We start from the raw sequence: 16,755 nt of genomic DNA, 5'->3' as shown, positions 1-16,755 counted from the left end.
GCTCAGCATGCCTATGGTGTTAATCCGAAAATTCTTTCCAAATTATGAAACAATCGGTCTAAAAAAGCGACCATTTTGCCATATTGTTTATGATTGTCGTATGGTTTATCGCTACATCAAGAAGGTTGGAAACTACTGATCTAGGGAAACACCTAAAACCTATACAAAGCGACAATATTTACAGTGGAATACCACAACGTAGTAACAACGACTAAACTCATTGAAACAAGTTCTGAATTGCTTTATTAAGATCAAAAACCACAGAAATAGGGTACGCGATAATTGTGTACCGCTTGATGGCACTGACCGTTCTGACTCGTTAATTTAGGCAACGCTCTTTGGCCGCATTGGAAAAACTGACTCCGACCAAAATGTTTTCTGTCCAAATGCCCCTGAAACTATACAGCGCATATATTTTATTATTGTCGTCATATTGGAATCTTTTGGAAAGAAATCACATCATGGATCTCTTTAAAACTTTAAATTTCTATACAAAACAACCTTTTTTTAAAAAGCTAGTTATTTTTCTAACCTGGCCTAGCTTGCCCGAAATCCTTGATAGAACAACTAATTTCGGTAAACCCTTGAAAAAAGGCTCTGGGTGTGCTTTGATGTATGAGCCGTTAATGTTGGTGAGTACGACGTTTGAAGTGTACTTAAGTCACTGTTTTTAAAACTTGATTTAAGTATTTTCGGTAAAATGAATGAACTTGACTTTAGTATTTGGCCAAATGACTTGACTTGCACTTATAAGTCATTAAGTCAAATTACCTAGATTGAAATTAGGCCTAACAGTTTTATAAAACATTTTATTATAAAATTTAGGTATTTATCTAAATTGTTGCACGTAAAATATTTTGCTTGCTTTTTTAGGGTTGAATTATTGCTCATATTAGGTCGAGTTTACCAATTTTATTAGTTTATCGTTTTATGTTTATACCAGTGACTTAACTGGAACTTGGGCAACTGAGACTTGGACTGGGACTTGTTATTTTTTAAAAAGACCTGGCTAAGACTTGTGTCATTTGACAAATGGCTTGACAAGACTTAAGTCTTTTTAAAATGACTTGCACAATGTTTGTTATACGCGTACCGGCCTATGATTCTTGTATGTAAAGCGCGTCTCCTATTTAAGCCACCAACAATCACACCAGTTTGTTTGAAACCTTGTTGCCGAAATCAAGAAAAAGTTAAAGATGTTGGCCCAGTACACGAAGGAGGCGGTGTTACAAAAGGTTACCCAAAAGGCAATGTGTCACATACAATTAACTCGTCGAACAAATTTATATATTATGCTTAACAACTATTTGGGAAACGGGGTGAATCTAGAGCAGGGTGGTCCAAGGTTGACAGCATCGCGGGCCACAATATTTCATACATATTCTTTGCGGGCCACAAACATAAGGTTACAGGAGCGGATCAACGATTTTTGTTTGATCGGGGCATGAAATGTTAAAAAATGACGTCACGATACATCGTTAAAGACTTGTAAGCTCTAGAAATTTGCTGCTTATGTCGAACATGTGCGCAAATGAAATGGCGTGTTATTGAGACTGGGAAAATTGGTGCGCGAGAAAATTGGTGAAGTGCGAAAAAAGTATTTGACAAAACTTTTAATTTAAAAGACTGCTTTTTATAAGCTTGGAATGTTTTTGAAATGTATCAACCAGATATATTTGGGTAAAATTGCTTCTTAGAAAGGGTCAGAGCGTTAGCCTAAAGTCACAATGAAAACCGCTTAAACAATACTTTCCAGCAGCGTGATATATTTTATCGTTTATTTATTTTTTTTTTCATTTAATAGTAATTTATATAGGGTCATACGTTTTATGTAATGTTCATATCAAAAAGACGAAAAACAAAACGCTAATATAACTTATAAGTTTGCAAAACATCCATTGTATAAAGTTCCATATAGGACGCACTTCGGCTTTTCTTAAACCGGTCTAACACATACCAAAAATTAGGCGTTCTTACCACCCCCTGGATCCAAATTGATGAGCGATAGGAAACTGGTTTATTTAATGGTAAAATGTAATCATACCCAAACAATTGCAGTATGCTTACTGTTTGTTGATCACTCATATTTCTTTGAACCCTCAAAGGTATTACAAATAATTCATTACAATAATTCAACAGTCTTCGCGGGTTGCGAAAATATGGCCCGCGGGCCTGGGCTTGGACCACCCTGATCTAGAGCAATCAGCGTCAGTTACATTTCCAACGCCTAAATAACACAAGCAATTTAACAATCAGACACAATGTAACAACTTGTTTACAACACTGTTTGTTTGTCGACCTGCTCCCCTCTGAGTAGAAAACACGGGGACTGTCTCTCTTTCTACTGACCTGTGTAGTTCAGTAGAAAGAGAGACAGTCCCCGTATCCCGATGAGGTGAGGAAGTTCGAACCCCACCGCCGGAGGGTAAGTGTTTTTCCGGCCTGGCCTTTCTTGTGCGAAATCCTTAAATGATCAAATGATTTCGGTTAGTTCCCCTGAAAGCTGCCAACGTTTACAAAAAACAGTGAACGTTTTTAATGTTACTGATATTTGCCTGTTGTTTTATTACGGTACTCATCAAGTATTCGTATATCTAAAATTATTAATTTTCTGACAAATAAAGACTAGTTTGATATGAAAATATATTGTATTACTTGCATTAACAGCTCACACATAGCGCTGAATATTTTTCAAAAATAAATTGGTCTTGTTGCCACAGTGTTGTGACTGTTCGACTTTGGGATTTTGCAGATTTAGCTTCATCTTAACGTAGAGATATTTGCGAAGGTCAGTTTCAAATTGATACTAAAAAACAAAACAGTGAAAATATGATGCTTTTGTAAACAAAAAAACTACAATTGTAAATAGGTTGGGTTTACCGACAGAAAAGATATTACCTCAGTCATTGCCTGATGTATAGCTCGAAATGCAGGTGCAAAATTATTCTGATATGTGTTGGCGTTTCCATGAATAACAGCTGCGCCGTTAATTTCTGCTTCACGACATTGCCTGTCCTCGTGTGTATCGATGCAAAACTTGTGGTGGTAATTGTAGGAACATGGGATAAAATATAATTTTTCTGCAAAAGATGACTTGGTTTCATATAAAAGTTTCCAACGTTCATATTTAATATTGAAACGCGACAGTTACTTGCAGCCAGGTGTACCGCTGTAACATGAATATTTAATTGTACAATTGCTCTTCCGGCAAAAAAAAGTATTAAAGTGTCAACGTATAATATATGTTTTCGCCGTTAGTTTCAATTATATTGCCCTGAAAAATATTGCCTGAATAGGTGGTCGAAACGTTAGCACTTCAATAAATTTTTTTGCCGGAAGAACAATTGTACAATTGAAGCAATGCCTGGCAGCAACAGCATATTCCTGAATATATATTTTGTAAACAAATAACTACTTTATCTTACCAACAGAACCTTTTAACAATAATGTAGCACAGTTTTGTATTACTATTGTGATTATGAAATAGAGATGCACAACACGATGGTGTTTTCCAGATAAAACATTTACCCTTTATACGGGTTAGATTATTTGTTTAAAGTCCATACAGGCCTCAAGGATGAACTCAAATTATTGTACCACTAATGGTTCTTTAAAGCATTAGTTATAGGCGGTATTATTTCTTTGACTTTATTTAACGATGTTTTCACTACAATTCTTTACAAACTTTTCAGTCTGCCACCACTTTAAATTTTGTAAAAAGCAAGGGTTGACAAAAGGTAACAAAATATTTCAAGTGGTCTGCTTTTTTTCTCGCATTTGTTAAAGTAATATGTAACTCGGCAGTTTAAAAGCGTCTTTTACAAGTCACTACATTTGCAACTCAAAAAACGTGCATATTACACTTGTGAAATTTTTGTGGGCCTAATTGGGATAACAAGTTTGAAAAGCTTGACGTATTGAGGTGGGTTATGGCAACTTTTTTTTCTCATAATATTTATAAACATTTGTTAGGTTACAATGCGGTTCAAGTCCAAGTTAAAAAAGCCGAACAACAAGTCCAGGTTGGAAGTTTTAACTGCTGTGTAAAAGAACCTGTGAAAATGCGTTCCCGTCAAGTTTTTTCGTATCTGGTGCAATATACCAACGCGTTCCACCGAAAGTGGAAACCTTTATTACGGGCTGCATATAAAAAATGTTGCGAAACACCGTCTTTATTTTGGGTTTTATAATTTAAAACTGATATAATTCTTTCGTTCAAACTGGTAATAACATAAATTGTCCAACAAATCTCAAGACAAAGATTTGTCTTACCTGGATTATAATGGAAAATGGTGTTAATGAGATTTTGATCTCCATGCATGTCAGCAATATGTTTACGGTACAGCGGCAGCAACATCGCGTCGTTCCAAGGCAGTTTCGAAAAACTCAGAACGGGATCCGTTTTGAAAACAGGAGTTCGCATTCGCGTTAAGTTCATTAGAAAAACCTGCATGTAATATAGGTGATAGTGAGAAAATAAGCATCGAAAACACGATCAGTTCATATCAAAAATGTCTTACCCCTGAGTTTACTTGGGTCATGTGCCCGTTTTTCATTTCGATGAAGTTTGGATTTGTTTTAGGAACTTTAAAGTCCCAACCAACTCGCTGAGCCAAACCGCCTACTTGGATGCTGTTGAAATGACAAAACTCGTCCCAAATTTTATCAACTGGACCAAGAAATGTTACATCGGTGTCAACATACAACACAGAATCAGTTGCTGCCATAACATCCTAAATTAAAAAGCATATTTTCGTTTACACCTAAGAACCACAAATAAAATTTTACAGTGCGGGCACCCAACAAAATGAGTAATGGGTGCAGTGTGGGTCAGTTTATGTTTTCAATTGCAAATTGAGTTGTAAAATACTCAATGAAAAACTGCTAAAAAAGTGTTATACGAAGATGTATTTTGTGTTAATCTCTTGGGATTTAAGACTTTCTTTTTTTATCTTTCCCTCTTGATTGGATCGAACGTAATGTTAGGGTTGAACGCCTTGCCGATCCTTGATCCGCGTGAAACTCGTAGTGCGAGGTATGTAAGCTTAATAATTACAGGTAGACCTACGTCGAGGGTTATAGATGATTTTATGACGCTTATGACGTAACTTTATCGCATTAAGTTTAATATCAAAAAACATCAAACAAAACTTACCGGAAGAAAAAGTCTGAAAGAGGCGCAGGGTCCCCACCAGTCTTTCATTTCATCTTTATCTTTTCTTGACAATGGATATATTACGTCTCGTATGTGAAGTTTCATTTTGTTTTGTATATGATTTGGCCAAGAGGAAATCTTAACAGACGATAATAAACACAGGTAAATCAGTGTTGGAGAATAAGCTAAAGTTTTCTTCATTCTTAAATTTGCCAACAAAATTATTTTACTAGACTCACGTGCTTTTCCAGAATAAATTTTAAGTCAGAAGTAAAGACATGAAATTCGACAATTCTTTTAGTGAAAAGGAGAGCACTTTTTATCATTGTCAAAGTCTCCATGGCAACCTCTTTCCCACAAGCCACAACAACTATTCGAATCACATTTCCGCATCTCACGTTCAAATCATTTTTCTGCAACCACCTCTCTCTTTCAAATCCAATTCGATAATATGAAGGCCTGTTAACATCATGTCTCTATGTTTAAAGACTTTATATCGAACCATTATTTTCAAAATAGGCATGTATCTATCTCTTACCGATGTGAGAAATAACCGCAAGCATTAGCAAGCAAATATATTGATAAAACTGCGCATCCGAAACAAAGCAACTTGAAAATGAATCTTTTTGGGTTGCGAAACCGAGCTGCTGGCATCGTATATACTAAACCATTGTTTAAAATAAACTGTTTTCGTGTTTACTAATACTCTGGTAAAACAACTAGGAATGTATAAATAACGAACTTTTATAATGTTGTCACACATAAAACTTGCTCTTCAAACGAAACAGAATAATTCGTCCGAGGGATTGGTTAAAATGTCTGTTACGCTTCAGGCATTGCCCGAAGCTCTACCTAGTAATCAGCTACCATACATTTCGTCACAGTAGTGCTTTCCATTCTATACGGTCGTCGTGGGAGAATGCATTGTGTAAAAAAATACACGTTTATACGGCTAAATTACAACCTATAGTGGGCTGCTAATGCTGTTATTTACTGTTTCGTCAGGAAGAAAGTGATTTTGTATTTTCTAACCATAGGCCTACACAGTAATCGACATTTCTAATCCAGAAAGTGTTTTTGAGAAAGGTTGGTGAATTCATTTTTACTGAGTAGGTTGTAAGGTTGAAACAACCTCATTGTTAATCATGGTATAACATAAGAGTAAAGATTATTTATGAGCTGTAATGTCAAGCATAGGCTAGTAGCACGGTGGCAAAGTGGAAACCTACGAAAATCTCCTTCGAAAGACGCATTCATAACTAAATAAATGCCTCGACTACTTCGCCGAAAAAGGCTGATTTTCGTGATCACTATTGTTTGCTTGACCGTGCTGTTGCTTCAACAAAATGTTATCAAGCAAAGTCGCTCTGTTTCAAGCTTGAACACAAATCAACGAAACAGAGAATCAAATCTTGCGCTGCATCTTCTTGACAACAAGGTATGTCTAAATAATATTTCTTTGTAAAATATATTTTAACGTCACAAATACATATATATATGTATGTGTTTTTAAATGCTATCTTTTGTTTGACTGTATATGGTTTAGTGTCCACCTGTTGTACACCATATTAATTTCTTGGTGTCTTACTAGTTTGTAATGTCAATAGGAATTTAAAATAGTTGTATACTACTTAATAAAAGGTAATTCCGCTGTAGATATTGTAGCTGCAGGAGGGGTATATGTTTATGCAAGGGTACTTTTAGTCAAGATAACCGACAAAAAGACTACACGTTTTAGCTGCTTATACAAATAAACAGTTTTTGTATAAACAAAGTGTTAAAAGAATAAAATTTAAAATCCAAATTTTCTCTCTAAATTATTATTGGACTTCTTGATTTGTCGCAAACAATCCGAATACATTTAGTCGAATTTATTTTTACATTCACTCGAGAATTTATAGCTGGACAGGCGTTAATAATATACTTGTTTTACGACGTTACATGGGGGGTGTTTAGCAGTGTTCAAAATATGTCATTTAGAAATAATTTTAGTTAAGTCAATTGGAAAAATATATCCTTAGTTTACCCTTACTGGAATATAATAAAATGTAATACTAATAAAGTGTACAGTCTCGTTTGACCCTGAGCAATATTTCGACAAGCAAACATCAAAAGCGCAACACATAAAGCAGGCAAATATGCAGGTGTAAAAATTCAATAACAGATCGCCGCTCCAAGGCAAATATCCTTGAATGAATTGGCCAATGTTCAAAAACAATATATATATGCGTAACTAGACGAAATACCCAGCGTTGCCCAGGTTAAATAGGGCATTTACGTGGAAAAATAATATGCAGCCGTTTGCAATTTAAGCGCGATATATCATGTGCATTCAGGCAATGCCCAGATTTTGCGTGGTTAAAGAGGGCTGGATCGAATAAATACTTGCTCACAATTAAAGCAGCAAACAGTATTAGGTCTAACTAAATTTCGCAACCAGCAAAATAGCAGCAATTACCAAACAAATAGTTTAAAAGTACCTAACCAAACAGCGATTCTGTCGCAGTGTTTAAACTGTACAGCAATATAAAGCCCGTAGTTCAGCTGCGCTTCTATATACAAACTGAAAGCATTTAACAAACCTAACTGTCTTTAGTTTTACGGTTGTCACTGAAGAGCGAGCAAACTTATTTTGGAACTTAGTATAATCCGACAAAATCTATTTTGCAAAAATCTAGCACGATTAAAGAACTGTTTTAAAAATTTACAAAAAATCGCACAGCGGGGTTAATATTTGTAATCTTGCAACTTTAGCAAAACTGCCGGCGCCACATCATTTTCAGGATGCTTTAGTAAATAAGCACTAACCTATCGGCTCCAACTTAACGATATTTCGTGATATGTATATATCGATCGAGAATCACTAACAAACCTAAACTTTATATTTTTTTACTTGGAACGACTAAATACCCAACGGCTAAGCACGTCAAACATTTTTCAGGTAAAGCAAACTTAAGTTGTAGCAGCCATCGTTCGCAATGCGTCATATTCAAGCAAATACGTAATCCCAGTATACTGCGTCCAACGTAAGTAAAATCTTGTTTAAAACTAAAAAAATGGTTACTATTAAAACCGCCGTAATAACTGCGATATTTTGCGAACTCTATATACCTAATTTTGCGCGGTAACATACTTCAAGGAGTTCTTAAACATAAAAGTCTTAAGTTCAAACATAACAATTTCTTTTTATTAAGCCAATACACTTAATTTTATTTTTATGTCCACGCGGGTAATTGCGCTTGAAAAAAAGTTTTGGACGGTTATGTTAGGAGGATGAAAGCAAAAATTTACCGGAATAGCGTAAATTCTTCGTAAAGGGCATAAATAATGCAGACATAGTTATTTAAAAGTCATAGCAAATTTGTGTATGCCTAAACGTTTGCACTGCGTGTCAAAATCGGTTAACCTAATGCTTCCCCACAATCAGAGTAACACCCCACAAGCCTGTTTGAAAGCGGCATTAATGTGAAAGCGGATTGGCGTGTTTAACTATGTGACATATCTGCGTGGCTTTAAAGATCTAATTCTTTGTCTCCGTAAATTTCCAGTGAATTGTTGATTTGGTTTAATTTAAACAGTGTAAAGATGAAAAATTAACGTATAACCTAAAAAGCAGTTTTGTGTCTGAAATAGTTTACAAAAAATCATTAATTCACGTGTTACCAGCATTGTATAAGCTTGCTGAAGCCGTATATTATAGCCGATAAGTAAAAAAAAATTGGGGTATTTAACAACAAACAAATTGCAACGTTGTGTGTTTTTTTAAATGGAGCTACTAATCACACAACCTTGGCTAAACACGTCTCGCATATTTTACCTAACGAAAACCCGTGACATATATCGAAAATCGCTAACAAACGTAAAGTCGTCACAGCAATTGTTCAAATTGGGGGAAATGCAAGCAAATACGTAATCCCGGTAGGTCCCATACTGCATCCAACGAAAGAAAATCCCGTTTGAAAAATAAATTTGCTTAGATTTCAAACTGCTGCAATAAACGCGATATTTAACTAACCTAGTCCAAACGTTGCGTAGTTTATACTCGGTTAGGGTCGCTGTGCGTATTTTGTGTAAATGTCTTAATGCCTCATGAAAGAATGTTGCGGAAAACGCTGCTATAAACGCACTTTTTTGCGAACTAAGACTATCTTTTACGTGTTAAAAAAAAAACTGCAAAAAGATATTAAACATAAAAGTATAAAATTTGCCACATGAAACTTTATTTCTACTAAGGCAATGTACTTCACGCAGGTTATTGCCTTAAAAATGTGTGAAAACGTTTAACCCGTATCGTCAAGAGGTTTTGCAAGTCGCACGCCCGGCCAAGTTAACATGCAACGAATGTTGTGTGATGTTTTTGAAATGGTATAAAAATTGCTCACCCGTGACCGGTTTGCGACGGCGCTCGCTTAAGATGCGCGACTTTCTCTCATAGAAAGAAACAAATTTTTTTCTGTCTGGGAGCACACGAGTTTCTTTCTATTTTTCCCACTTGCCCGACGACTCGCTTAAGAGGGAGCAAAATGAGCCACGGTTGCTCTGACTGTCTCCTTAAAACGCGAACATGCTAACGACCGACTCACAAACTTTCCATTTTATTATGGTTAGATGCCTTTGTTACTTGTTCATTCTCGTGGGAAACACTAGACAGCAATTTTATTTTTCTTACCTTACCAGGACCAACGATTCGTGGTGTACAACCGTGTTCCCAAATGCGGTAGTATGTCGATGACAACACTTTGCTATCGTCTGGGAGGAGCCAATAAGTTTAAAGTTGCCAGCCCATATGAGGAAGGGGAGAGGCCATCAAAATCGAAAATCGAAGAGAGCAAATTTGTGCACTTCATGCAGCAACAGTCATCGGGATATTTGTATATCAGACATCAATACTTCGTTGATTTCACAGAGTAGGAATCTTTAATGCATTTTGTTCAAGCGAACTATGATTGAATTCTGCTGTACAGAAGCTATACGCTGCTGTTTATTGTATGCAAGAGTAAAAGTCCCTTGCAATATGTGCACAGAGATTGATATTTTGAAGACGTTATGTCCGGCAAACTGTTCTCCGAATTTGCTCTGTAGTTTTTAGCGAATTTTTTTTATTACGACCCAATATAATAACTTACTGCTGGCGTATTATTCCACCTGCATTATTTTTTTGCAAATTTCTATAAAGTCGCCAGCTGCTCGCCTACGACGTATAGTCCTCAGCCAAAAATCTGCAATTCTAATTTTTTACCTAGGCTGATTTATTTAGTAGTCACGTGATACTTATAACGTGATTAGATCATCGCTGTATTTTGTTACCTTAAGTTCTACGTTATACTGAAATTTAAAGTTTAATTTAAAATATTTTTGACTGTACATACAAGTACAGTTTGTTGTAGATGTACTATAAAATAAAAATTTACGATACCCACAACAATATTTATGGATCTGCCGCTGATGTAGCCGTCGTTATTTTAAGGTTCGATGAGAAGCAGCCAATCTACATCAATATGATCCGCGATCCTATCGCCCGCTTTGAATCGTTTTACTATTTTACTCGATTTGGTAATCAATTAGGTGGTGGAGCAAGTGCTAAGATGAGCGATGTTCGTCGACATGAGGTTAAAAAGAAGTGATATAAATTGACGGACTGATTGTCGACATTTTCGTTTTAACTAAACTTTCTGTTTTTGTCCATTTAAAATGTAAATATAATTTTAATATAAAATTGTTGAACATCCTGGTTTTGGTTTCCTTTTAGCGCACGATCACTTTCTCTCATTAGCAAGATCGTATTTAAAATACGTATCGCATTAACTTTAAATGTTCATGTCGCGCTTGTTGTATTTTGGGCTGATAAAGCGATTTTCACCGAATCGTGTGATATTTTCAGACAATCGACGAGTGCGTTCAAAAACGGCGACAAGAGTGTCTTAAGCCCTACTGGCAAGTGGTGCCTTATTTTTGCGGACAACATCCTGGTTGCATGTAAGGTTTATTGTTAGAAAATGTCTTTCAAATCATAATTATAACATCCTTTATGACTAAATATAATTAGGTTTTGTTTCACACACAAATGGCGGATAGCCTTTTCAGTGTAGCTGGTCGCATTTTTTCGCAGAAACTTAGGGGAACTTTCTTCCTTGCTTCTTCCTTGTCGGTATTATGAATTGGATGATTCAAACTAATCACCGGCGATGCGTTTTTACAGGACGCGCTCGAAATGGGCACTCGATAAAGCAATGGAAAACATTGAACGACATTATGTTTTTGTGGGAACTATCGAAGAACTAGAAACCAGCCTTAAGATTTTGGAAAGTCTTCTTCCTAATTTTTTCCAGAACGCCAATGATCTTTACCACAATCCGGTAAAATTGCTTGATTTTGTTGGCTAACTGCTTAACGGAAATATAATATTCACTATCACTGTTTTTTTGCGTTATTAAATAATTCGTACTTCATGAAGGAAAACGAAAGAATGAGGCACGAAACATCAACGCGACAAAAACAGCAAACCTCTGAGGCAACGAAGGAGTTTTTGCGCTCAGAAACAAGTTTAAAGTTGGAATACAAACTATATGACTTTGTTAGCCGAAAAATAAGCAACATGAAGAGTTTGCTTCTGGTTTAGACATTCGTTTTATTCGTCAACTAATTTAATCTTGTTAGAAACATTGTGTTTACCAAACCTTATTCCCGGTTTGAGTCGTTTTCTATGCATTATATATTATGTCCGAATTTTCGTCGGTGAAAAATATTTTTTAATATAATGCACTTTTTGTTTAAGCAAGTTTTGTGTTACATTTTTTATTAAAGCAAAGCGTATCAAAGCGCTTTAAAACAATTGTGAATAATACCCTATAACGTTTTACCCAAAGCACAATATAGCACAACAAAAGAATGTTTTTAGAACCTGCCTCGTAAAACTAAGCTTTAAAAACACGTAATTTGACCTAAAAATTTATTTCAACGCATATTTGCAGCACAGTAGGCCTACACAACAACATCTATTAGGTATAGAGACACTTACAGATGCGTAACCAGGAACGAATCTAGGAAGGGGGCATCAGACCATACCACCCAAATGACAATTTTTGTTTACTATGTAAATACCAATTCTTTTTTGGGCTTCGCGCCAATTTTTTGCTCTTTTTGCTGTGTTTTTGTCTGCTCAGACACATTTATTTAGCCCAAATGTCATAAAATCGACATATAATCGAAATCGAAGTGGTATGTCAGGTCATGAAGGCTTCGGAAGGGGGTCGCGAAGGCCTCCCTGATAAAAAACTCAATTATTAGGAAAAATATATTTCTTAACTTCTTTTTGCCATAACTGACACATATTGTTTTATGCAAATCACTTCTTAGTTCTCCTTATGGATACAAATTTTGCTTTCTTGTTTTTTATAAGCAGTTAGAAAGAGACCACGGTCCATGTCTCCGAAACTATATCTTTTGTCAACTTTTAATATATAAACGCAATTATTTTTCGCCTTTGACGCGAACTTTTTTTACATTGTAGTATATTTTTGTCCGTTTGATATAAATCTCACCCTAAACCTAAACAGTATACCCCGCCGTGCACATTATTTATGTCACGCAGCGCCGTATGACATCATATACGACAGTATTCCTCAGCCTTTATGGCTATAGTGGCACCCCTCGGAAATAAAAAAATGGATTGCAGCATCGTTCCCAACAAAGTTTGTCCGTGGGTAATTCGCTAGAATGTCACAATAAACTGAAAGAAACAACACACATCAACTCTTCACAACATACGAAGTTATAATAGGATCTATTCCAGACTAATCGTTACAAAAAAATGGCAAGAGTTAAGCGAAAAACAGATTCTGAAAGATTCAGAAATATCTCTTGGCAGCCTTGGGCATAAGAATTGACACCTCAGGGTGCCGCGGCACACCGGTTGAGAACCACTGATATATGATAACAATTTTTGCAATGTTATTAAATGCGATAAGATTGAGTGCGTCCAACAATGCGTTACGTCTCAAGCCTATTTAAACCAAATATAAATGCAAATTTTCGCATTTGGCGTCGTTTGGCTTAACGTCTGCTACGCATCTTAATACAATTGGCCATTGTGACATAACAAAAGCTTTATTATGCTACAAATGCCGATTTACGTGACGGTACGTCCAAAGAGAATATAACCACTAGGACAAACTACTACTTTTGCTATTTTTCTTGTGCCTTTAAGGAATGCATTCTATTTTCGACAGGCGTCACACATACATAGGCCTAACGATAAGACAGGGAATCTATCTATCTGGTTATAAATAGAGTGATTATTTTTTGACTTGTCATAAAAAGTCAATGGGAGTCGATTAAAAATACACATAAATCGCTTAGTAGGCTATTTCAACTATTTACACAAGATTTAAAAAATAACATAACCATCGTGTTATTTTTTTTTGGCCACATTTGAAGTTGTTTGTCTTTTTACAACGACAAAAATGTTAACTAAGCGTTTTAATGAGTTTTGCTTACCCGAAATATAACTGACTGGTTTTCGACCGTTATTCAGCAAAACATCAAAAACGCGTGGTTAACGACGCCAAGACCAGTGCTTTCACTTTTAGGGATTTAGTTCCAAATTGAAACTTTTAACCCCTTTCAGAGACAAATCTGGGGATTTTGATGAACTAGCGCAGCGGTTCTCAACCAGTGGGGCATGGCTCATTAGTGGGTCATAAGAACATTTTCGGTGGGCCATAGACCAATTTTAAAAACCTAAATTTAGTTTCATTTGTGTCACTATATTTATTTTTCTAGGAATAATGGATTGTTCTGCTGTGTTTTGTTTTAAACCTATTTTACAGGTTTTTTTTCATAAAACTATTGGGCCACATAATTATTTTTCAATGTAAATGGGCCACGAAAGAAAAAGGTTGAGAACCACTGATCTAGGAATTTTTCGCCCTTTTTTGCAAATCGTATTGTATGACTTGTTAACCGAATTGCAATTTTGAAAAAAAAAACAGGTACAGAATATACTAGCCTACTTGTTTCTGCTCATTTGGAAGTTTATTTAAAATTTTAAAGAGTAACTGAAACTGCTTAGCGTATTTAAAACCTGGCATGAATTGTTGATTTTTGCGTTATTGTACATTATGCATAAATTTGTATGTTAGACCGGTTTGAGAGAAGCCGTAGTGCGTCTAATATGAAACTTTCTTAAATGGCTGTTTTGCGAACTTTTTTTAACCGTCAGAAATGGCTGATAGCTTGCGAGCAGGGCGGATACTCCGAGTGGTGTTATATATAAACAAGATAGTTTTATCATATCATGAGACAAGGGTGAATGAAATCTGGAGATAGATGCTAGGGGTGAACAAAATTAATAAGCAATGATCTAAATTAAAAGTTTTGTCCAATTCGCAAATTTTTTGCGCTTTGCGCGCACCATTTTCCCCAGTCTTATAACACTCCATTTCATTGGCGCACAAGTACGGCGATAGCAGCAAGTTTCTGGAGCTAATATGTATGTGACGATGCTTTGTGACGTCATTCTAACCTTTTCGTGTCCCGACCAAACGTAAATCGTTGATCCTCTTCAGTTACGCATGTAGTCTACGTTATGTGGTCCGTAGAATATATATATATATTTGTACCCCTACTATATTTTAGTTAATGTGATATTATAATAGTATAACGCGCTAATTTATGGCTTAAGGATTTTTCATGCCATCTAGGGATTTTTTGACATAGCTTCAGGGCAGGGGTGTCCAACAAGCGGCACGCGTGCCAAATGTGGCACGTGACGTAATAAAAAATGGCACGCAAGCCCCCCTAAAATACTTCATTTGTTATTCAGCCAATTGTCAAAAAATGCTAAATTTGTTATACAGCAAATTGCCAACCATTGTTTGTTTGTTCACATTATATAACAATCGCGGCAATTACAACAACTAAGAATTGTAGTGGAGGCAAGCATCACATAATTATATAGCTTGGTGTAAAGAAACAAGTAGCAAAGTCAGCTCACCGACGGACGCTGAGATGCAGTAATGCGCACTGCTACTGCACAGCTGAAGGTAATGCAGTGGTCGGCAAACTGTTGAATAGTTTAGTGTTATCGTGTAGTTGTGGGCCGCGTGATAGCCATACATTCATTGCACTTTGTTTTAAAAGTACATGTGGCTTAGAATTTTTATATTGTCTCAGCGTGGTTCAGACCCACGTGCCAAACATGGTCCTGAGCAGCCTACCCGTCGAACTATATTTTTTGCCAGCTCGAACTATATGTATACGCAAAACTTTTCGCGCTTCGCGCGTATATGCTTCGTTTTATAGTATGTTTTACATCATGCTATACCGACCACTGCCCTAATGGTTTGCTTGGTTAAATAAGAAAATGTTTTTCATGTGCTAATAAACCTTTTAATATTAGAAAAAAATTACTAAACTTTGGCACGGGAAGAAATTATAAGATAAAAATTGGCACGCCGGCATGTTTGAGTTGGACACCCCTGCTTTAGGGATTTTCTGGTTTACATTTGTGAGAGCCCTGGCCAAGACACTAATGCAGTACTTCAAATAACAATATATTATTTAAATCAGTTAGTATACAACGTTTACACCAAATAGACTTACAGTGATCCAAGGAAGGAGGTCAATTTCAACTCCAAGAAACACTCCTTCGAGGGATGTTTCAAGGACTTCTTTACTCAGAAGATCAGTTGCGCCAAGGTACCAGCTACTATAGAAAGTATGGCAAGTGCGTCCGCTATTTTTGTTCAACGTACTATACCTGCACCCCTAGAAAATGCATTTGTAGTTTTATCATATCATGAGACAAGGGTGAATGAAATCTGGAGATAGATGCTAGGGATGTGTTACGACTTTACTAGTAATTCTAGAAAATTACCTGGACCTCCTATAAAGTCGCTGTGAGTTCTTATTTCCGGGCAATAAATAACCTACCAAGGAGAACTTATATTAAAGACCACAACAAGAAAACCCAATGTACAGATGTATTGGTTGCAAGAGTAGAATATTACCACACCACAAACAATAATGACACTTAGACACACACAATTACTTACAAAGGCGACAGACAGAGCATAATGAAACTTAAGGTTTTACTCGCTAATTTCACAAGGCTACACCCAGACGTCTCTCTCCGCTGTAGGCGGTAAGCCGCTCGTAATATACGCTAAAACAAAACTCCTTTTCACGAGAACCGACGCCCTCCCGGAAACCCCAGGCCTGCCTTACAGGGCGGCCGTTTCGTGGAAAGATAACATTGGGCGGACCTTTTAGTGAGAAGTTAAACCGCGCCGAAAAACAAGCGATAAATGATTGTGAGATTTGCAGAAATGTTTGGAGACAGGAAAAAACATGTCTAAAGTTCAAATAACGGCGAACACCACAGCGCACAAGAATATTACGTTAATATACAATTATACATGTCTCGAAATGCGAAAACCTAATTCCTAGCCCTACATTTAAGAACAAAGGCGCAAAATTAATAATGAATGTTAGAATTTACAGTCGGCGTAATTAGCAACCGGTGATAATTTTGTAGTGCTAATTAAGCACGTAACAGGATGAACAAAATTAAGAAGCAATGATCTAAATTAGAAGTTTTG

General features: G+C 36.2%; 2 protein-coding genes across 2 annotated transcripts; one reads left to right on the top strand and one right to left on the bottom strand.

The window, feature by feature from the left end:
* Positions 1-2,668: 2,668 nt before the first annotated feature.
* On the bottom strand, positions 2,669-5,921 carry LOC146168030 (glucoside xylosyltransferase 2-like). Its single transcript, XM_083390395.1, has 7 exons — positions 5,694-5,921; positions 5,395-5,614; positions 5,156-5,293; positions 4,521-4,733; positions 4,273-4,447; positions 2,899-3,080; positions 2,669-2,806 (listed from the first exon to the last, which is right to left on the bottom strand). Exons 1-7 carry the CDS (start codon positions 5,807-5,809, stop codon positions 2,669-2,671), a joined length of 1,182 nt encoding a protein of 393 aa, XP_083246521.1. The 5' UTR covers positions 5,810-5,921.
* A 329-nt stretch (positions 5,922-6,250) lies between these two features.
* Positions 6,251-11,920, top strand: LOC146168029 (uronyl 2-sulfotransferase-like). Its single transcript, XM_083389235.1, has 6 exons — positions 6,251-6,593; positions 9,833-10,062; positions 10,623-10,764; positions 11,037-11,131; positions 11,355-11,511; positions 11,610-11,920. Exons 1-6 carry the CDS (start codon positions 6,423-6,425, stop codon positions 11,772-11,774), a joined length of 960 nt encoding a protein of 319 aa, XP_083245361.1. The 5' UTR covers positions 6,251-6,422; the 3' UTR covers positions 11,775-11,920.
* The last annotated feature ends 4,835 nt before the right edge of the window (positions 11,921-16,755 follow it).

The sequence above is a fragment of the Ascidiella aspersa genome, chromosome 1 (assembly GCF_963924565.1).
Source record: "Ascidiella aspersa chromosome 1, kaAscAspe10.2, whole genome shotgun sequence".
Lineage (NCBI taxonomy): Eukaryota > Metazoa > Chordata > Ascidiacea > Phlebobranchia > Ascidiidae > Ascidiella > Ascidiella aspersa.
The sequence above is the reverse complement of the archived record's forward strand: the minus strand, read 5'-3'. Positions and strand labels throughout refer to the sequence as shown.

Coding starts and splice junctions, on each gene's coding strand:
- LOC146168030 (XM_083390395.1), bottom strand. CDS start 5,809: ATGCCAGCAGCTCGGTTTCGCAACCCAAAAAGATTCATTTTCAAGTTG. Junction 5,294..5,394: donor AATTTATTCTGGAAAAGCAC/GTGAGTCTAGTA, acceptor TCGTCTGTTAAG/ATTTCCTCTTGGCCAAATCA. Junction 4,734..5,155: donor CTTTCAGACTTTTTCTTCCG/GTAAGTTTTGTT, acceptor TTTTTAATTTAG/GATGTTATGGCAGCAACTGA.
- LOC146168029 (XM_083389235.1), top strand. CDS start 6,423: ATGCCTCGACTACTTCGCCGAAAAAGGCTGATTTTCGTGATCACTATT. Junction 6,594..9,832: donor TGCATCTTCTTGACAACAAG/GTATGTCTAAAT, acceptor TTACCTTACCAG/GACCAACGATTCGTGGTGTA. Junction 10,063..10,622: donor TACTTCGTTGATTTCACAGA/GTAGGAATCTTT, acceptor CGTTATTTTAAG/GTTCGATGAGAAGCAGCCAA.